The sequence below is a fragment of the Euprymna scolopes genome, chromosome 44 (genome assembly GCF_053919585.1).
Source record: "Euprymna scolopes isolate OS-2025 chromosome 44, ASM5391958v1, whole genome shotgun sequence".
Classification (NCBI taxonomy): domain Eukaryota; kingdom Metazoa; phylum Mollusca; class Cephalopoda; order Sepiida; family Sepiolidae; genus Euprymna; species Euprymna scolopes.
The window spans coordinates 6,667,714-6,691,554 of NC_136525.1; the positions used below are offsets into that span (position 1 = coordinate 6,667,714).

The 23,841-nt window shown below is 34.9% G+C and overlaps 1 protein-coding gene across 1 annotated transcript in view; it reads right to left on the minus strand.

The window, feature by feature from the left end:
• Positions 1-13,482: 13,482 nt before the first annotated feature.
• Positions 13,483-23,841, minus strand: part of LOC145268662 (vesicle-trafficking protein SEC22b-like) — a 38,874-nt gene continuing 28,515 nt past the window's right edge. The window contains exons 2-5 of the mRNA XM_080124149.1: positions 23,658-23,773; positions 18,873-19,033; positions 15,070-15,216; positions 13,483-13,706 (exon numbers count right to left, since the gene is read on the minus strand). Coding sequence (XP_079980275.1) covers positions 13,552-13,706; positions 15,070-15,216; positions 18,873-19,033; positions 23,658-23,773 — 579 coding nt within the window. The 3' untranslated portion in view covers positions 13,483-13,551. The remainder of the gene's footprint in view (positions 13,707-15,069; positions 15,217-18,872; positions 19,034-23,657; positions 23,774-23,841) is intronic.

Here is a 23,841-nt window from a genome sequence, read left to right on the forward strand (position 1 = left end):
ACCTGGAAAGTTTGTGTCGAAGTTCTATAATTTCCTTTGCAACTATCACTACATAAGTTTGGATCCATTAGAGAAAAGAACAATGTTGCAAGAGTATCTATAATCATAGCTGTATGGTTGATTGTAAGTGCAGTAATATTTCTGTTTTATATTTGTAACTGTGTAGTTTCTGTATGTGGGAAATGTTTTTATACATCTATTTATTGCAGTTGTGAACATCCGTGTAATGACAACCAACAATGGGTCCTGGATATGACCTTAAACTATATCCGATGGTGAGGCCCCAGCTTGCGGGCTTTGAGGAGTGTGGAGCCATCTTTTAATTGCCATTGCTCCCAGGTCCACTCTGACGCAGAGTGGTAGTACCTGTTAGGGTCCCAACTATGGGTTGAATAGAAACCGACTTGAAAACAACAAATATATTCTATTAAAAAATTGTTCTTCAAAATACTGGATTCGGCATTAAATAACCTGAAAAGGGTTGATATGCCGTAAAACAACCGACCAACTAACAACCAGCAATGTCTGGTGCCGTTTAATGATAGCCAGAAGTGTCTGTTGTAACGTAATGACAATCAACAGTATCTGGTGCCGTGTACTGAAAGCCAACCGACTTGGCGTTCAGAAAAAGAAAACGTACTGGTGTTGATTCTCGGCGACTGGTATGGTAAAGAAGAAAATAAATAAGTTTTTTCTTTCACTACGAAAGTTTGTGTCGAAGTTCTAATTTCCTTTGCAACTATCGCTACATACAACGTTTGGGTCCGTTAGAGAAAAGAACAGCGTTACGAAGCAAAATGAATTACAAAAAAAAATTATTTTTCGATTTATTTAACATAACTTTTCCTTCGTTTAAGCATCAGACGTTTTCTCTTGCTCTTCAGTTCACACAGTTCTGCTGGTCAAGTTTCCCGAATAGCCTCTCAACTGGTCAACTGTCTTAAAATTCCTCTCTGTACGGTGTTATCTAATTACTTGCGTCCAAGTTTAAAAAAAAAAAAAAAAGGAACTAGGCAGGCATAAGTCGACTAAACATATTACTTCTATGCATGTGCAAATATACTTTTTTTACATTTTCACCCCAAACAAGGCACATTGCCACTTTGGTGTAGGGGGCTACTATCAGGGGCCACAACTACTGGGGTACTATGTTGGGATTTGGGCAGCAAGATGTCGGTTCACGTTACACTTGAACTTCTGCATGTCAGTACAGTTGGGAAAGCAGCGACCTGAAATGGAATTCCAGAGTTTAGCGGTTCTGGGGAAGAAACTACTGGAGTAGAAAGATCTTTTACATCTAGGGATCTCTACTGTGTGGGGGTGGGATTTAGCTGCCTGTTGGGTTTGTCGAGGGTGTCTATCTTATTTTTGTATGTGTATTGACTTAGCTCAGATGGTAAAGCTATATATTTTGGTTTTGATTCTAGCTGATGGGACCCAAGGCATATTCTTACTTTTTAAACATTTGAAATCACTACAATATATTGGGTACAATATAATAAACCGATAGAGAATTGACTCTGTGTTAATAAATACAAAAACTGCATAAATTATTAGTTTGGTGCAAAAATGTGTTTTTTAAGATCATAACTCCTTTCATAAACTTTATTAATCGAAAAAAGAACCATTAGACTTGATACATTTTTGCCAACGATAAACACTTTTATTTATCCCATTAACATAGAAATCCGGAGTTCTGGAAGTGATGAAGTCTTTGAACTTCGATTTGGCATCATATCTGCTTTTGAAGCATTTTTCACAGAGGAAGTTGTTGAGATGCTTGAAAAAGTGATAATCGGTGGGCGAGAGGTCTGGTGAATATGGCGGATGAGGCAGAGTCTCGTAGCCCAATTCATTCACCTTCTGTAGGGTCAGTTGAGCAACATGCAGGCGAGCATTGTCATGGAGGAGAATTGGTCCCTTCATATTGACCAATCTCGGGCACATATGTTGGAGTTTCTGGTGCATTTCGTTGATTTGTCGGCAATACTTCTGTTGTAATCGTTTTGCCTGGATTCAAGAAGTTGTGATGGATGAGACCAGCCGCAGACCACCAAACAGTCACCATAACTTTTATTTGGTGCAATTTCGGCTTCGGGAAGTGTTGTGGAGCTTCTCTGGCATACAACCACTGTTCTGAACGTTGCTGGTTCTCATAGAGGAATCACTTCTCATCACATGTCACATCCGTTGTCAAGGTCGCTGGAAAAATGGTGAGATTACTCTAACGCTTCAGTAGATATCTCACTGCTGATACAATTCTCTGCCTATATAAAAACCAGGTACGTCCAAGGATGAAGTACTGTTGCCACATCTGGGCAGGAGCTGCTAGAAGCAGCTTATCCTGCCTTGACAGAGTTCAAAATAGACTTCGGAACCTAATAGGTGATTCCCTTTTCTCTTCCCTGCAACCTCTTTATCATAGAAGAGACGTTGCAAGCTTGTCTGCTTAATTGTCATTTTCATGGCAAGTGCTCGTCTGAGCTCCAATCTACGGTCCTCTCTTGCCAAACTTCCATGGAAAACACTTTTCTAGCAGAAAACACTATCAATAATTTCCCCTGCTCTTTATCTGTGCCTAAGCCTAAACGTAGATTCCATGAACAAAGCTTTTTTTCTTAGAACCGCACGCCTGTGGAACTGTTCCGTTTGCCTGCTTTCCAGCTGACTACAATATGGTCGTCTTCAAGTCCAATGTAAACAAGTTCTTGATGAGCCGTTCCTTTAAGTTAACAAATTTACCAAATTTCCACTACTAACGATTACTACGACATTGTCGCATTGACTACTGTACACTCATTAACCTTTATCCTCGAGTGGCCTCTGGGCCTTGATAAGTGGGGACTTCTCTGTAAAAAAAGAAAGAAAGAATGTATCTGTATCAACATGGATATAGCAACCATACAAAGTCCGGTAGTGTCGTGAGATACTGCTGGAGCGTTCTGAGATAGTGGTAATGATGTTTCGGCCCAGAAACCATGACTGAACCCAGAGTCATCATCTGATAAAGGCTTGGTTGAAAGCAACGCTGCTGTACAAATAACAGTTAAAAATCATCTATCAATGGAAAATATACATAAGTCTGATCTTCCCTCAATACTGTCAGTTTCAGAGAAACACTAAAAACTCAATTTTATTTTAACCATGCAGTTTATTTTATTTATACATTTCAAAAAAAAAAAAAATTAATATTTTATATTTCTTTATTATTTCAACGTATACTCTACATTAGTTTGGTCTTCCATTGGTACCGTCAGTTTCACGGAAACACAGTTCTAACCATATTTTTTTTAATTTATTTATTTCCTACATTTCTTTAGCCTTAAAACTGAACTGAACTCCTTTAGATTATCTGCTGGAATACACACACACATTATATATATATATAATATATATATATATATAGTTGTGGTAAGTAAACTCCAAAAATAAAACATGGATGCCTCTGTGTAGCTTCCTTGCCATAAATATATTTTCATACTACCACTAAGCTCTACTCACGTATTGAGTAAACATATATATATATATATATATATATATATATATACACACACACACAAATAAATGACAAAAGTCTATATTCCAAATTTCATGATGTTGACCATCTTGCAATTTATTCCTTCAAGTACGTTGATATTCACAATTCTTGAAAGCACCTGTTTTGTAGCACAAAATCAAATTAAAAGAATAAATTGTAAGATGGCCAACATTTGGAATATAGACTTTTGTCATTTATTTGTTATATGCTTGATAAATTAAAGAATTCGTATGAATAATAAGTGAAATAACATTTAAAAATAAAAATTTTTTTCCACAGATATATGTTTGAATATCGGTCTTTTTTTTTTGGTCTGATGAAGTGGTATCCTTGAATTGTGATTCTACTGAAACATGTATGCACATTTGTAACCAATGTTTGTATAATAAACAAATTATCTATATAATTATAAAACTCAAATGACCTCGTAACGAGTGCTGTAACCCACTTTCTGGCTTACGACATCCGATTGTGCATGCGCGCATAAAAATTAACCCATAACAACGTAAACAAATAAACACAAATCGCTTCTTTTGCAGATTTTGACCTGCGCACTGAAATATTAACGTTATTATTTCAAAATTATTATTTAACATGGGAAGAGTGGGTGTTTTGCAACTATTCTTTATTACAACTATACTGTTGCTATTTCCTTACAACAAAACAACTTTAACCCGTTGACAAACATAAGAACAAATGTAGTAAAGCCAAGACTACTACTACTACTCTCCATCCATCCCTTTTCCTTCTTTGTTTACATTTCTAGATACAAAATAATTGTGTGAGAACGGTGAATTTGTTGACACATTTACTAATCTGTTTCAATATTAGTTTTATTTTATTTTATTTATATAGGTTTTATTTTTTTGCTTTAGGTTTTATTAATTATTTTTTTTTTAGATTTTAAGTTTCTATAACTTGGTTGCAGGATTCCAATATGGGTTTTTCATTCTTATATTTCTCATCGGTAGGTTCATGTGCATTTTCGCTGCTAAATGACTTTCGTTGGCATTCGATTCGTAGGAAAATCATGTTTAATTTTCGCTTTTTTGAGCGATTATTTGGAAAAATAGATAACTTTACACGACTTTCATAGAAATGTTTCTGTTATGTAAAAAAAAAAAAACCTATTTTCTTTACGTCACAAGTGTCATGCTCATACATGAATTCCATAGCTAATATAACATACTGACCCAACGGGTCATGGGTAGTCTAGTATATATATATGTATGTATGTATGTGTGCGTGCTTGTTTTGTGAAAATTCTTTTTTGCGAATATATTTCACTTTTTGACCAATCTTTTTTTGTTTAGAAGCTCAATATTTGTTAAATATAACAATAGAGCAGACATAAATGAATAACAGTCTAGGTATATTCCAAGATACAAGGTTTTATTTATTGTAATCAGTTCTTTCAACATGTAAAAAAATGTACTAAAGTTTTGATACATTGAAAGAACTGATCGTTAATATAAATAAAACCTTGAAATACTGCTATTCACACACACACAATTCCAGGTTAATATTTTCCAGAGGTAAAGCAAATAATGAAGTTTTAATGAGGCTAAAACAAGAGTGCTCAATACCGAAGAAGGGCAAGATATACTTTTTTATTAATTTTACATAAGCATTTATATGTCACTACACATTCATGAGTATGTTTCTGTCATTAAGTTAAAAGTAACTAGAGACCTCTTCAGGCGATATTGCTTATACAAAAGTTTATCGAAACATGCTCATGAACGTGTAGCGACATTAATTCTTATGTAAAAAAACATTAATATCGCTACATATTCATGAGCATGTTTTGATCAGCTAGTTGCAAGTAACTAGAGATCTCTTCAGGCAATAAACTTTTGCATAAGCAATAGCGCCTGAAGAGGTCCCCACACACACAGAGTTTTATCCTTGGCTCTCTTTTCTTCATTGATGGCGCGTCATTTTTTTAGCCCTACGGGCTGAGTTTACAATGCCTCCTCACGGGATAGAGTTAGACACCAGGGTCGTTTTTTAAAGTGGAGAAAAGGTCCAAAAATAAAAATTGCCTCAGTCGTGAAGGATTTCTCCTCCACTAAAAGAACGAGAAATGGAAGTGCCGCATCCGAAGAACAGATATTACACTTTGATCTGGGCCAAGTGTATGTTGAAATAAAAATATATATGCTCTTACACAAGTAATTGAGCACTTGAGTTTTTTCTCATATAACATTGAATTATGCACATACATGTGTGTGTGTGCGCGTGTATAATATAGGCAAACCGGCATATTAACTTTCTCGAGCCATTTCCTGTTTTGAATCTTATTACACGTCAAAGGAAGTCGATAACGTTAGATAATTCGGCCAATTACTTTCCATGACTTCTTGTTTGTACCAATTTATTGTCACACAATTTTTTTCATTAAAAAAATATTATTTTTAAATATAATAAATAAAAATATTTGTAACCTGATTTTTAATATAGTTTTTTTTTTTTTCTGTGAAAATGTTTCTGTAAAACATATTTACAAATAATTTGGAAAAAAAATAAATGTGTAAATAAAACAATTTAATTGGAAAAAATAAAAAAATGTGTAAAATAAAAAAAATGTGTAAAATAAAAAAAATGTGTAAAATAAAAAAAATGTGTAAAATAAAAAAAATGTGAAATAAAAAAATGTGTAAAATAAAAAAACTAGGGAAAGAAATAAAGTAAAAAACAAATTAAAAAGCAATCTCTTAGCTGCTGAAATAAACCTGTGTCCTCAAAACCTCTGTGATTGACTGTAATGAACAAAGTCTATATGCTTCAATGGCATTATGAAAAAAAAAATACTAAAAAACTAAGGAAAGTAATGAAGTATTGTTCGTCGTCCCAGCTATATACTTCAACAAGCCACACTCTTGCACATTTTGTGGACTTCTTTGTAGATCATTGGCTGGACTGAAATATCATCTGCGACTCGCACACAAAGTTAAATAGACAAAGTTGTAAGAATCTTATAATTCAAAATTGAAAATTCATGGAGAGTCCATGATATATATATATATATATATATATATATATATATATATTTGTTATTGTTGTTTTTTCAAGCGATACACACGGTTAATATTGGCTCCGCCTCGGAGCTCATTTTTTTATTTACTTAGAAAGTCGCCCTTTTTGATTTGTTTGGACGTATATAACATTTTTACTTATTTATTATTTTTAAAAACAGTAATCTACGTACACGCGTGTTTCGAGGTCGTTACCTCTCGTCAGCGTAGTTCAACTGTTTCTAGGGATCGAACCTCAGACCATGTTTACCACAGTCTGGTGCCTTAACCGTTTTGGCATAAATCCTGGATTAATTTTACTGTTTATTTTTATCGCTTATAAATTTAGATTTTTTATTGTCGTTTTTTATATATATATAGATAGATAGATAGATTTTTATATATATATAGATATCTCGAATAGAGAATTGGCTCTGTAATAATACAAAATTTGCATTAATTAAAATATATTTAACATATTTTACGACTGGACAAAGCCAGTAGCGTAAAATAATTCTTTATCTTTCGGAAAATAAAATACAGTCACTCTTAGATCAGTTTTATGAAACTCTCGTCAATTTCTTTGAAACTGGAAAATAACCCATTTCCGTAATAGTCAGTCCTGTGGTCTTCTCTGTCCTTCTCTTTGTTTCCCCTTTGCTTCTCTTCCAACTCTCTCTATACTCCTTAGGAGCATTTCCAAATTTCACAAAAATCTTTTTTGATTGTAGGAATTCACGCTATCTCCCCCCCCCTCTCACTGCATCATGTTTCACCATATGTTGATTATCTGCCCTTGGCGTGAGGTTCAGAAATTTATGAAATAGGAAGAGGGTGGGGTCAGCTTAGACTCGAAAATATATACTACACTGATTACATCTTTAGATTGGTTGTGTGGCATACCCCGCCTTATCCTACCTGACCCCACGTTCTTCTTCCTCCTCCTCTCCCACTGTTTTTGAATTTATTTTCATTTATTTTCTTGTCACCTTTTTTTTTTATATAGTTTTTCTTTTCTAGTATTTTCTGTCTCTTTCTCTTATACTCTGTCTTCCTCTCCTGCTATATGTATGCCCCCCCCCCTTTTTTATTACTATATCTATCTCCCCTCTTATCTGCCTCTTTCTCTCTCTTTCATACTAGCAATGTAAAATAATTCTTTATCTTTTGGATTAGTTTTATGAATCTCTCGTCGTCACTTTCTTTGAGAATTGAAACTGGAAAATAACCCATTTCCGTAATAATGATTACTGTAGTCTTCTACAGGGTGACCCCCCCCCACCCCAGAAAAAAAAAACTAAATGGAGGCCATCTAGAACATATGCTGTAGAATGGAGAAAAAAAAGGCCAAAGACCCTAGTGTTTTGATGTGATGTTTTGAATATAATAAACTAGTTATGACCAAAGTTTCATTTTATTCTGACAAAACACTAAGAAACGGGGCCTAATTATAGTTGGGGCCCTTTTTTTTGGGGGGGGGGGGTCACCTGTCACCCTGTACTTCATTCTGTGATGTTAGCAGGTCACATGACTTAAGCAATAGGATTACAAATGCTGACCTTTTCACAATGTGTGATATTGATGGTATGAAGTCCTTTCTCATATTATTTATTTTACCCACGTATGTGCTAATTGATTTCCGTTGACCGATTATATATAATCTATTTCTACTATTTAGTAATTAACATCGACAAAAATAGAAAAGAACAAGTATTGTCCCAGGTAACCAAAATCAATAACCAATCATCATAAAAAATTCAACGTTAAGCGCCATTTGAGATCGATGACACTAAAATCGTTTCGGCGACATTTATCGTTTTCAACGGTTTCGATTACCTTCTCTGCCCCCGCACATTTTGCTGGATGTTTTCTCTCTCTCTCTCTTCTCTCTGGTCATGTGTTGCGTATGCAAGAAAGAAGAATTTCCAGAAATTGTTGATGTACAGTCAACTTGACAGTGGTCACCAGACAGTAGTCCGACCATTACTTAGGTACAAGGACAAATTAAAAAGCAATCTTTTAGTTGCTTAAATAAACCCCAGTGTCATCAAAACCTCTGTGATTGATTGTAATGAACGGAGGTCCACACGCTTCAATGGCAATACGAAAAATGCAGCACGTGTAAAAATAAAATATGTAAAAAAAAATGTGTAAATAAAAAACATTTATGCGGAAAAAAAAAAAAATGTCATCTGTGACTCACACACGAGGTTAAATGGTAAAAATCTCATACGTCGTAATGAAGAGTTCACGAAGAGACCATGATATATATCCCTCATATCTAAATCAACAGGAAAGCCCATGATTATATCATTCCAACGGTAATGTTTGAATATGTGCTAAAGTAGCAGTTTTAGTCATTAGCTATTCCAATTATTATTAAGCCTCCCACTGAAAAACTCTTTTTATTGTTTTTCAACCTTAAATTGTAGACCTATAGCCACATTTAGAGAATGAACATTGCTAGAGCTATTCCAATTATTATTAAGTCTCCCACTGAAAAACCGCGCATGTGCTTACATGCTGGCAAACACTGCAGTGGGGTTCGGAAGGAGTGCGATTAATTACTAGGATTACCGGTATATACCAAGTACACAAACAAAATAGCATTTTCTGTTATGATTGAGTGCCAAGTCGCTCTTTAACAACATTTCTAAAAACATTACCTACGCATAAGTCGACCCCCCCCCCCGAAAAAAAAAAAAACTTTAAATTTTCTCCCAGAAATTCGACATACACAAGTATATCTGTGCTCTGAACGTGCGATTCCATTTTTATTGAGCTTATTTAATTGTGGCAATTTAGAAAAACTTTATTATAAGTATATATTTTTGACAAGCGTACATATACATTTTTTACAAACATATATCATTCAAAACACGGTAGTGTTTGAATATATGGTTAAGTGGCAGTTTTAGTCATTTAGAACTGCTTTAAAACTTCTCCGCTCACTCATTTTTCGACCAAATTTCAAACAATTATTAGTTTATAGATCTTCTCAGCTATATTGTGAAAAAAAATGTTCAATTTTCGTTCAGTAAAACAAAAATTATGATGAATTTACTAGTGTTCAAAATCATTAAAAAAAAAAAAAAAAAAAAAAAAACCCATGTCGCTTCTGCGACTACTGTTGCTACCAATTCACCGCTCTCGCGAAAAGAAAAGTAACAAGTGAAACAGAGAATGAAAGCAGGAAAGAGAGATAATTGGGGGAATTTTATTGAAAGCAGATGAGTGCCGTACATTGTTATTACATATATGTATGTTATGTTTATGGGGGCAAAAAAAATAAGATTGAAATTATACAAAAAAAAAACAAGTGAATTTACTGGAAGCCTGGAAAAATCATGGATTACAATAATAAAATGCGAGCATGAAAAGTAATATGGTTAAGCTTAAATATGGAAAGGTAAAAGACTAGTTGTTAAAACTGGAAAAGAAAAGGACCAGATATTCTAGTAAAAAATATAATAAATTTATAACTTCAAATATTGCAGCATAAGAATTGATTATATAATGTTATAAATTGAATTTCAAAAAATTCTTAATGCTGCAATATTTTAAGTTATAAATTTTTATTTTTTTTACTAGAATATCTTGTTCTTTTCTTTTCCAGTTTTAACAACTAGTCCTTTACTTTTCCATGTTTAAGCTTAACCATATTGCTTTTCATGCTCGTATTTTTCTATTGTAATATAACATTTATTTGGAAAAAAAAAATGTGTGAACAATTTTTTGGAACTATGTTAACATTCATTTTCCATATTTTATTTAATTAATTTATATATATCTATAAAAGTGAATGTGTCTGTGTGTGTACATTTCCCTACGCAATAACTCTGTCAATTTTAAGTCTACAGACTCGAAATTTGATGTACAGGGTACTGAGATTTGGGAAAATCTTTGTAATCTGTTTTCGGCCAGAAATTTGGCTGTTAAGGGGTCAAAGTTCATCGATTTGACCTTTGAGAACTCTACCAAACGCCTCCAAAAATTTTGGGTCTAAACACTTGAAATTTTAGATATAGGTTCCTTGGACATGGATCTAACTTAATAACTTGCTTTGATCCCGAAACAATAAATGTTAAGGGGTCATAATAGGGATCAAAGTTTAAAAAAAATGATTGTTCTTTTTTTGCTCAACATACACATCCAAACACTCGGGCAACGCCGGGCTGAAATGCTAGTGTATATATATATATATAACATTTGATAAAAGATGTGAAAAATTTTTTAGAACTATGTTAACATTCATTTTCTTTACCATATTTTATTCAATTTATTACACGTGAAAACAGGCATAATGTTACATTTAATACTCATTAAACCTATCAATTTAGGAATATTTTCATTTATTATATTTAAAAGCAATATTTTTCATCAAAACATTTTGTGAAAATGAAATGAAACAAACAAAGTATGAAATGGTCGCCACTAGACACGGCTTAATCATACTTCATTAACCTATTCCAATTTTTAAGTCCACACATCACAAACTCCCCCCCCTCTCTCTCTCCCACTCTCTTTGAACCATGTGATGTTGCACCCGTTTCTATTCCCAAGCTCCAGCAATCCTCACTTCGAGTACATCAAATTGACCCTGACTGACCTTTAATTTTCAACTGACCATTTTATATACGAGTGGGTTTGACATCCCTTCCCTCCATATCCAAAAACACCTTTGAATATTCCTGTTCCCTTCCGTCAGATAAAGAAAGGTCTTTCTCTATTCCTTCCTCAACGATCAGAGTCAGACATTTTTATCATTTTTTTTACTGTTATCATTATTTTTGTCTCCACATCCATGTTGTTAGGAAGATATTATGGACCTTTCATAGGCTTTACGACAGAAGAGATGTTGCGAGCCTGTCTTTGCTTCATCGATATTTTCATGGCAAGTGCTCGTCTGAGTTCGAATCTCTAGTCTCCCCTTGCTAAACTTGCATGAAAAACACTCATCTAGCTGAAAATACTATCAATAATTTCCTCCACTTTTTATCTATGCATAAACCTAAACGTAAATTCCATGAACAAAGTTTCTTTCTTAGAACTGCACGCCTGTGGAACTGTCTTCCGTTTTCCTGCTTTCTAGCTGACTACAATATGATCATTTTCAAGTCCAATGTAAACAAATTCTTGATGAGCCGTCCCCTTAAGTAATCAAATTTACCCAATTCTCACTACTAACGATTACTCCGACATTTTTCCCATTGACTACTGTGCACTTGTTAACCCTTATCCTCGAGTGGCCTTATCCTGCCTTGTTCAGAGTTCAAAATAGACTTCGTAGCCTATTGGGGGTGCCCTTTTCTCTCCCCTGCAACAGCTTTCCCACAGAAGAGATGTTGTGAGCCTGCCTCTGCTTTATTGTTATTTTCATGGCAAGTGCTCGTCCGAGCTCCAATCTATAATCCCCCCTGGCCTGACTTTCATGAAAAACACTCATCTAGCTTAAACCACTATCAATAATTTCCCACACTCTTTATCTGTGCCTAAACCTAAACGTAGATTCCATGAACAAAGTTTCTTTCTTAGAACTGCACGCCTGTGGAACTCTCTTCTATTTGCCTGCTTTCTAGCTGACTATTAAATGATCATCTTCAAGTCCAACGTAAACAAGTTCTCGAGGAGATGCCCCCCCTTAAGTAATCCAATTTACCAAATTTCCACATTTTCCTATTGACTACTGTACACTCATTAATCCTTATCCTCAAGTGGCCTCTAGGCCTTGATAAGTGGGGGACTTCTTTATAGAAAAAAAAAAAAAAAGCTGGACAAAAGAACACACACACACACACTCTGCATCTGAGCAAACAATCATGGTTTGGTTTCTTATACAGTAAAACCCTGAGATACGGCATCAAAAATTAGTAACAAAATAAAGTACAGTATATCATACACATGTATATAATCAAAAACCATTATAAATAACACCGTAAGGCAGAGCAAATACCATAATCAGGAGCCGGAAAAACATTGTATTCCACAAAAAAAAAAAAAAACGTATCCTAGTGCCACTGTATCCCGGGGTTCTACTGCATATATATATTTTTATTTCTTTACTTAGGTTGAAAAACAAATAAGAAAATTCATATTATTTGGATTCATCGGACTACTGTTCTCATCTTGAGTGTGATTTTCACAATGTTTCGGTCGATGTAACCTCCAACCTTCTTCAGGTGTATCTTGTCGAACTCAGGAATATTTCTGTCAAACTCGGGAATTGTGACGGAATTTCGAGCATAACCCTTGCGCAAGGACCTGTGGCACAGTGGTTAGAGTACTTGGAAAAATCAATTGCAAAAATTCTCCTAAAGGTTGAAGGTTCAATCCTCAGTGTGAGTGACCGAAAAAATGCAATTACGAATTACTTAGTCATCCAGTCATGGCTGACGGAACAAGAGCATGCTACCCCTGTGATAAAAATAAGGGTTCTGCTCGAAATTTCGTCCAAATTCCAGAGTTCGACAGAAACATTCCAGTGTTCGACAAGATAGACCTGAAGAAGGTCGGAGTTTACATCGCTCGAAACGTTGTGAAAATTACACTCAAGATGAGAACAGTAGTCCGATGAATCCAAATAATATGAATAACCAATCCTCATCTCAAAAACATGAAAACAGCTTGAGAAAGCTAATATGCAGGCTCGACACAAAACATTATATATATTATATAATATATATTATATATTATATATATATATATATTATATATTATATATTATATATTATATATATATATATTATATATTATATATTATATAAAGGCCAAACAGTCAGTTAAAGAAAACGAAAAGCCAAAGAAAAAATAAATGTGGAAGGGAGAGAGAGATTTTTTTCATGATGGTTAGAAATGGTTATCCGTGTCTGTGTTTTATATGAGGGAGTGGATGTCTTTAGTTTATCATGTCTTTGTGGGAAAAAAAACAAAAAAAAAACAAAAAAAAAACAAAAAAAAAACGGAAAAGGAAAGTGGATTCGTCGGCCGGCCGTCATTTCACCACCACCAGAAACGAATGAACAAAAAGAAGACGACTACAACAATGACGACAGCGGCAACTTTGGCGTATGTGGAGCGGAGGTTCAAGTAAGTTGCATCTTTCTTATATTGCTGTGACAACATGGATAAATTGCTGGCTTTGCTGCCGAGAGCTGGAAAAAAAAAAAAAAACAGAAAGGATGAATGATTAGGAGAGAAAGATGAGAAGAATCGAAAAATATAATTAGCATTAGACATATTTAGAGAGAGTGAGTGAGAGAGATCAATTAATTCCGAGCAGCTAAGTAAGTACTGTCTGTCTATGTTTCAATCAGTTCGATAGGTAGGTAGAATGTAAACAAAACCTCTCACACTCTCTCGAAAACACATTTAGAGAGAGAGAGGGAAGCAATTAATTACCAGCGGCTAAGTAAGCGTGTATCTGTAGACGCCATGTTGGATAGTATCGTGATCGTTCGTTTTCATGTATAGGATTGCATTCTGGAATAAGGGTTCGTTCTTGTGTAAACCAATGAGAATAGCCCGAAGGTTTTCAGAGAGAATTTATTATTTTCGAATCAGCGGACGGGAATTTAACGGCTGTGCTAGAAGTTTATGAATCAGTTACGGAAGGTGAAACCACAGTATCCGTACTCTGTGTATAACAATCTGCGGTGTTTACTGGTGGCTGTGGTAGGACTTTTGAGAGTAGGGGTAAAAATCGGGACTACTTCCTCTGAATAATTGCACCTCTTATATATAAAAGCAAAAATGTGTGTGTGTGTGTTTGTTTTCGCTTTTTGTGTATGTTCAAGAAAGGCTTTTTTCAGAGAAGCAGTCGGTCGCCTAACAACTTTTTAAAACTTTTTATATCACATGTAAATCGTAATATCTCAGAGTTAACAATGGAGCTCGCCTGTCTATTTAATTTGCTCGACTTCGGGAAGATAAATATTCAAGAGTTTTCGCTCGCCGCATATGGGTTAGGCCTTTTCCTATAATAAAAGCGACACTAATTGTCTAGGTATTTTTCCGGTCTCGATCGCCGGAAATGTCCAAAAGCAATCAGCTTTACTCAATGTGGAAATATTTCCTTATATCAGACAATTGATATTCAATTTGGACAACATCTTGGAAAAAAAAAAAAAAAAAAGCGTTCCACACTAAATGATACCCCGCAGTCAAAAGTTGACCTCATTAAGTCATTAAAACGTGCACCTGCTAATTTAAGTAATTAAATAAATTCAAACGTGTTTCCGTTAGTATCTCGTGGTGGCCCAATGGTTAACGTCGCACTCTTTTTTTTCACACTTTAATTTCCAACTTTGCCTCAAGGGTTCGGATTCGGGTTCGATCCTCATACTTACCTACCAAAACATTATTTTTTTATTTTAGAGTCTACAACAATTTTAAATGCCTGTACAAAAAAAGTCTGGAAACTTATTGAAGGCACCTTGTATACTTTGTAGGTCAATAGGTCATGCTGGATGTCAATAATGCATTTACATCAAAAAAACAAAATATAGTTCACTCAACTGTTTAATGCTTCTCCTCGTTGTAAGACGTCATCAATATTTTGCACCATAATACGCTGCACATCTTGCAGTTCTGTGTTGATATTTGACAAGTTTTTTCGCGCTCGGGAATCCATGTACAACTTTCGCGTTTTCTGTATAAACGTATCTGGAAAAGGTAAATAAAACACATAAATTTATGATTAAAACAAGTGAAGCATTTGCACTCCTCATTTAGCCTCCAAAGTCTCCAGGGGACGTCAAAATCTAGTGAAAATGAACAAATGGTGCAGTTTTAGGCCTTAATATATATAAATTTGAGTTCTGCACCATGCAAAAAAGAAATGACTAAGTCCATCAACCCCCCCCCCCCGGACAAAAGCCCCCAAGGCCTTAACATATTTAAATTTGAGTTCAGCACCATGCAAAACTGCTACATACACAGAAAATTTTGAACAAATATGGTAAAATAGTCCCAAATATGGATGCTTTTATCTTGGAATACATTCTATCTAAAGAACTATTTTGCATTTTGGATCAACTCGAGAGGAGTTTCATTCAAACTGAAATATTATGCGCGGTTTGTTTTTATATTAGCTTTTTTACATATCCAATATTTTTTCATTTTTTTATTTGGCAATTTATATAACTACAATAAATTGCGGTTTCACTTAATGCCTTAACTAGCAAATTCTAGCATTGCTACAAATATAATTTGCTGATTTCTTTATGTCCTCTGATGAGAAGAATAACAAGAATAGCATTCTTTGAAACTCCACGGAATAAGGACTTTGTAAATTGTTTTTTTGGAGTATTCAGTGAACAATAAATTTTGATTGTAAAGTTCAACTTACAGTTTTAATTTTTCTTTCTCACATATATATATATATATATGTATATATAAGAGCAAATAGTTAATAAAACATGTTAAAAAACACTTTGAAAAAGAGTTGAAAACATATTTAATTTAAAAAGGAAACACTAAATAAGTGGATAGTCCTTAATCCGTGGATACTTTCCTTCTCATCAGAGGGTAGGAATTAGCAAAATGCGGGATCGGATTTTGCATGCAAAAGTATTTGATGAAACTACAAGTAAGTCAAAGATCTTACTTGATAACAAAAAGTGAAGCAGAGGAAATAGAGTGGAGAAAAAGGTGATTTCACGTGAATGGATAGTCTGGTGAAAGGTGAAATATCCAATAATGGTAAAATCCAAAAATCCAGAATCCAAAAAAGTTGGTTAAATTTCCATTCGCACAAGTAAAATCCAAGGAAATCGCGTAATTGGAAGATGGTCCAAAATAATCCAAAAGGCCGAAATCCGTGGAATAATTCATAAATAGGTACAAGATTATTATAATTATTATTACAAGGTATTATAAGCTCTATCTCTTATTTGGTTTTATTGAGCTTTTACATCTGGTTGAGTTTACTTTATAAATATTAATTCTTTAATATTTATAATATACTTTAGTTTTACCATCTTGGATCATTTTGGTAAATTTAATTGTAATTTTTATTATATATCTATATATCTATAAAAGTGAACGTGTCTGTCTGTCTGTGTGTCTGTCTGTCTGTGTACATTTCCCTAAGCAATAACTCTGTCAATTTTTAGTCTATAGACTCGAAATTTGAAATACCGGGTACTGAGATTTGGGAAAATCGATATGAGGGGTGTCAGCCAGAAATTTGGCTGTTAAGGGGTCAAATTTCAACGATTTGACCTTTAAGAACTCTACCAAACTCCTCCGACAATTTTGGGTCTAGACACTTGAAATTTTAGATATAGGTTCCTTGAACCTGGATCTAACTTAATAAAGTGATTTGAGCCCGAAACTATAAATTTTAAGGGGTCATAATAGGGGTCAAATTAAAAAAAAATTGACTGCTTTTTCTTTTTTGCTCAACATACACTTCCAAATACTCGGGCAACGCCGGGCACCCATGCTAGTATATATATATATATTGCTAACAGTTTTCCTCTGATGAGAAGCATAAGCATTCTTTGAAATTCCATGGATTAAGGATTACTTTACATGCCAAATAATAATAAAACTGTATAGAGCCGTATGTTGTTTCACGATGTTTCGGCCAACGATTCCTCTGGCCTTCGTCAGGTGGTAACTGCGATGGGATAGGAACTCCGAATCTCCTCACTGCATTCTCAGCAATCACTGCCATCCATAGTTATTGTCGTCTTACCACGTTTTTTCCAAGTAAGCCTCTGGCCAGCTTTGGGTAGGATTGAAACTGCTATCTTCAGATAATTCTCACCAACCAAACCATAGAGATTCGACGTCTCTATTCACTGCGCCATAGGCCCATATTTGTTCAACATAATGTCTCAACACTTGATAGAAACACATTAGTCAAGATGTGGTAGCAATACTCCAAGCATGTGTGGCTTTGAAGATCGTCTCTGATGCAAGTAATTTTCTAGCATGGCAGAGGGAGCCCATTTTCTTCGCAGCAGCCTTAGCAATGTCTTCAATATATTTGCTCCAATTTATGTTGCCTGTGAATATTAAACCGAGGAGTTAAACGAGGAACTCCCAGATAGAGTGTTATTTGTCATGGCAATCAGTGGTTGAGAACATTTTTTTGTAGTTGTTAAAGGAAAAGAAGCTAAGTCTTAGTAGCATTAAATGTTACCGTCCACTTACAGACCTGTCCCAAAACAGACTGAAAGTTTTAGATTAAAAGCGCAATAAAAATTTGAACAACTTTTCAATGGATTTGAATTTTTTTTTTTTTTTTAAATGTGAATGGTCTATTCCTAATTAATCTGAAGTCTGGATGAATTTCTCAATCAGGGTGTACCATAATGTGCAGCGACGTCGTGTAGACAACAGTCCTGCAGTGAAATAGAGAGAGGAGCAGTAGGAGGTAGCAGGACTGGTGACATTATGCAGAGATAGCAGCAGTGCAGCAAGACAGAGTGGAAAAGATGCGATGGCATGAACAGCAGAGAGCTAGCTGGTGACAGGCCTATATAAATTTGTTATGTAGAATGGAAAGCACAGACAGGAACTAAAAGTGTCTAAAAGAGTTCAAAGTATTATATTTATTTATTTGGCGCAAAGAACAAAATAAGAACGCCTTCCATAATGTTACAAGGGGAGTAGTGATGGGGCGATTCCAATACTTCTCCCGATTCTGATTCTTTATTAAGCTCTAAATATTTAACTGTAAAGTTTTTATCCCCCCTCCCCTCGATCACCATAAAACACTTGTTAAATGTGCATATATTTTCTAAAACGTGGGGAGGGGTAATCTTTAGATTTTAGTTTTACTTTTTAGTCTATAATCAATAAAAATTATTTTATTATTACTACCAGAAGAGCTGCTAAAAGGTCAAAATTAAAAAATTGGTACACTGGGTGGAATCATCGGATTTTTATCCGTTTATCAACTGCTTCGCGAATGCGTGAATCGTTCACACAACAGATTACTTATGCTAAGAATATGTAGGCTTGGAAACACTTTTTAAAGATCGTGTCAAGCTAGCCTAATAGTTATCATACTTGCCTCACTGTAATTAGGTTTTTGTTTCGATCTCAGTTCTAGTATTTTTTTTTCTTATTTACTTCCAAGAACTATTTAGAAAAAAAACACATAATACTCGCATGCACAGGTCATAATTTCTTCTTTTTTTTTTTTTTTTTTTTTTTTTTTAAAGAATTAACATTTAATACCTCCGGTATTTCTGTTTATAATAAATAAGAATTCTGCATTAATTAACATATAATTAATATGCGTATTTTACGACCGGGCAACACCAGGTGGCCTGCTAGTTCTTATATATGATGTATACACTTACCGAAAGCAATGAAGTGATAAGGTCTCGATACAGTTTCTACTTTCTTGCCATTTTGTGACGAAAATTCAGACTGTAATTCTTCTAAATATGAGAAAGCAAGTCTTTTGGAGAAAGCTTTTTCGCATAAGACGAGATAACAAACGCCACGTTCTATCAGGTAACTGGAAAAAAGATGAAGAAAAGACACAACATTAACAAATGTGTAAGTAAAAGATTGTCTATGGTTTTTTTTCTCCGGGAATAAATCCCTGTTTTAGTCACAGAAATTCGTTTGACGTACAAGTTGTGTTTGACGAAAATGTTTTCTTGTTCTTAGGTTAATAGTTGAAAAGTTTTTCTTGTAATTATTAAGAGGAAAGAAGCTTAGTCTTAGCAGCATTAAGAGGAAAGAAGCTTAGTCTTAGCAGCATTAAATGTTGCCATTTTTTTTTTTTAATATGGAAATCACTCCAGATAAGGCATGAAGCCACTTGATATAATATGGTTGGTTGGTTGTTTTTGTTTTACTGCATATCAACTCTTTTCAGGTTATTTAATGCCAAATCCAAAGATTTTGAAGAAAAATTTTTTAATAGAATATATTTGTTGTTTTCAAGTGGGTTTCTATTTAACCTATAGTTGGGACCCTGACAGGTACTACCACTCCAGGTCAGAGTGGACCTGGGAGCAATGGCAATTAAAGGGTGGCTCTACACTTCCCAAAGCCTGCAAGCTGGGGGCCTCATCATCAGATGTAGTTTAAGGTCATATCCAGAACCATATTTACCTAGAAAGCTCCACAAAAAAAAAGGAAGCATTACTTATGGAATGTTTCTCATAGTTGATAACGTCATCTACCTAGGAAGTTCCACAGAAAAAATATAGGAGGCATTACGTATAGTTGAGAATTCTTTTTTAACGATCAGCATTCTATTTCTTCACCCTTGCTGCTGTCGTCCTCTTCCCAACTGACAGCAACCTCCTCACGTGCACAAGATAATCTGTCACTCCCATAGAAAAAAAAAACAAAAACAAAAGGTACTTGTACAGTTTAATCAAGACATTAAAAAATGAAAATATCGAAAAAGTTTATATTGTATGTATCTGTTATGGAATGAAGTTCTCCAAAAAAAATTTAACTTAATTTCATCAAGTAGATTTTTTTTTTACAGCCGAAAAACAATTTGTTATGATACCAAGCAAAAGGTTCAATTTTTAGGAAGAAAAGCTAGAATTAAAGATGGGGAGGGAGTGTCGGCGCTTTACATAGAGTTATCTCCCCGTGGCATTTTCTAAAAATCCAAACAAAAATTTTTAAAATTCAAAGATGTCTACCTTCAACGTGCTGTCATAAAAACATGTTTTAAAACATATTCGATCAAATCAAGTGAAATTTTTTTCCGGAGATATTCAGTTCAAAACGGATATGTTTTTTAATTTCGATATTTTCAATTTTCAGTTCAAAACAGATATCTTTTTTATTTTTTATTTATTATTCAATTTTCAGTTCAAAACGGATATCTTTTTTATTTTTTATTTATTATTCAATTTTCAGTTCAAAACGGATATCTTTTTTATTTCGATATTTTAATTTTTTAATGTCTTGATTAAACTGTACAAGTACCCGATCCCGCCACCCAAATAAATAAAATGCCATTTTATACTGCTGCCTGAACTACAATATTATTTTTTGTATCGAACGGGTTTTGGGTTTGAATGTTGGTGCTGCTTTACGTTGCTGCTTATTACTGTCGTCCTCCACACTGCCATTCCAATCTATACTCCTATAAATTTGGGTCCTCAGTATTACCTTAAACTATATCCAGTGGTGAAGCCGACTGCCCCCCTGCAGAGGGTAAAAGTTCCTTAATGGGGGTCCTGGATATGACCTTAAACTATATCCGATGGTGAGGCCCCAGCTTGCGGGCTCTGGGGAGTGTGGAGCCGCCCTTTAATTGCCATTGCTCTCAGGTCCACTCTGATCCGGAGTGCTAGTACCTGTTAGGGTCCCAACTATGGGTTAGAAACCGACTTGAAAACAACAAATATATTCTATTAAAAAATTTTTCTTCAAAATCTTTGGATTCGGCATTAAATAATCTGAAAAAGGTTGATATGCCGTAAGACAAAAACAACCAACCTATAAATTTGGGTTTTTTTTTGTGTATTAAAAACCCTTTTTTTCTATTTATTAGTATATTTGCTTTCCCACCAAAGCAAAATGTGACACAAGGTCGTTTTTAATGTGGGGTTAAACCAGCTCCCCAAAAAGAAGGCAAAAGGGGCACTCTTGTTTAGACCAATAATAATAATTGTCTCAGTATAGAGGGTTTCCCCTCCATTGATGGAAACAAATTACCTTAAGTGTAGCATCAGAACAGATACTACACTTTGAGATATTAAATCTTTTATTCAGGCTAGAATTACAATGTAAGTTCAAACCAAACAAAAAACTTAGGCACAAGGCTAACTCAAAAGGGAGGAAAATGGGGGTCGTTGGTCAGCCTTGTCACTCCAGAACTAAACAAAAGGTTCTCTTAGCTAGTATCTTCTTTCACCATAATACCGCATTGATCCCGGCCCGAAGGCCAAAAACCATAGAAAAAAAGGCAAGCCCTTTTTCTATCTATATATATATATATAAAAGGCAAAATGTGCGAGACCATTTCGTGTATGTCTTCAAAAGGCTTTTCTCGCACACGCTCCCGGGGTCGTTACTATCGCTTAAAACTGTGTATATAGGTCCTATATAATAATATCTAGGAATTAGAAAAACCCGTAGCGTATAGATTTATTTACGTCGATTTTTACAAAATTATTGCTATTTTGGCTTCTCGCGTGTTGATTGGGTTTTTTTTAGTATAAATAAAGTGAAACTAAACTCAAACGACGTCTTCGGCATTGCGCCGGGAAAAACGTCCAGAAGCAATCAGCTTTGATCAGACAGTGCTATTCTGCTTTCCCCCTCCCCAACATCTGTTTGGGGGAAGAAACAGTCAAATTTGGGTAAACAAACCCAAACGCTGCGTAACTTCTATTTGACCTTCTTAATTAGGTCAAATGGAAGCAGCAGAGTTAACTTTTATTGCGCACGCCTGTTTTTATAGTTAAATAACCTGCTAAACGTTGTCTGTCGCCGTGGCTCAATGGTTAGCGTAGCACGGTTTTTTTTTTCACACATTAATTTCCAACTCAAGGGTACGGGTTCGATTCTCATACTTACCTACCAAAACATCTTTTTTTATTAACCCCCCCCCCCCCCCGGAGTTTTGATTTACCTCAAGACACCCGGGCATCGCCGGGTACCCCCGGCTATATATATATAAAAGCGGAAATGTATGTATGTATGTGTGTTCGCTTTTTCTGTATGTCAACAAAAGGCTTTATTCAGAGAAGCGGTCGCTTGCTTCACAACTTTTTAAAACTTTTTATATCACATAAATCGTAATATCTCACATTTAACAACGAAGCTCGCCTGTCTATTTAATTTGCTCGATTTCGGGAAGATAAATATTCAATATTTGTCGCTCGCCGCATGTGGGTTAGTCTTTTTCCTATAACATCCTGGGGGTGGGGAAAAAAAAGCGTTCATGAATACTATCCCGCAGTTGACCTCATTAACTCATTAAAACGAGCACCTGCTAAATCCAACTAATTAAATTAAATTAAAACGTGTTTCCGTTAGCATCTCGCGGTGGGGCAATGGTTAACATCGCACGTTTTTTTTTTTTTTTTTCACACTTTAATTTACAACTTTGCCTCAACAGTTCGGGTTCAATCCTAATACTTACTTTTTTTTTTTTACCCCCCCCCCACCTCCAAACACCCGGGCAACGTCGGGTACCCCTCGCTAGTTTATATACATATAAAAGCGAAAATGTGTGTGTGCATTTTTTCTGTATGTCCGCCAAAGGCTTTTTTCCAGTTGCTTCTCGGATTGCTCGCTCATTCTTATAACTTTTTATATGCTACCTAGATTATAATATGTACGAATTATGAAAGGAGGTGGTGTGTATCTTTTATTTGGGCGACTTTTACACGCTATTTTCGTGATATTTTTTTTACTCTCCGCATGTTTCTTTGGCTTTGTCGTATATATAAGCCAAACTGAACCGTAGCAAAATTAACCTCCCTGGGCACTCATGTTCGGGACGTCCAGAAAGCAACAAAGTTTGATCAATGCGGCCAAAATTCGTCATATCAGACAATTGCTATTCATTATGACACTCCCCTTTAAATGGGGAGTTGGTTTTCCCAAACATCTTGGGGGAAGCAAACATATGCAGAAACTGGCTTGCAGCCAAAGTTAAGTCTGTTTCATTCCCTATGACGTGATGGTTGACTTCATTTAATCCACGCACCTTTCACATCACTTTAATTGTTTGACTTTTTAATAGTTTCATTTCACATATTTTCAGTTCTCTGCCAGCGTAGCGTGGCGGTAAGTCATCAGGCTATTAACCTCAAGGGTTCGGGCTCAAGCTTACCTACCTACTAAAACTTTTTTTTTTCTTTTACACCTCCAAACACCTGGGCAACGTTGGGTACCCCCGCTAGTTATAAATAAAATACAACTTTGTTATATATGGGTCGTTGACTTGCATTTATCTGCAAAAAGATCTAGCTAATTGGCATATTCTTTTAAACATTTATCTTAATACTTACTGAAATAGTTTAGTCCTTAATCTTTCAAATACAATCAAAAAGTATTCGGAAACCCACAAAAAAATATGATAAATCGTCTTTCAAAACTAGGTCCACCTATCTTTGTCCGCTCATTTTTGCCCGTACCTAAAGAATACTTACTGGAATAGATATGGTCCTGTTTCTAAAGTCTGTCTCGCTGGGGCAGTGCTATCTCCAGAGATCTTTCGAAAGAGTTGCTTAGCTTGATTCTGATAATCCATTAAACTTCGACCAGACTGAAGAAAAAAAAAAAAAAATTAGAAAAAAAAAAAAAAAATTGGTAACATTCAAAATGCTAACGGTT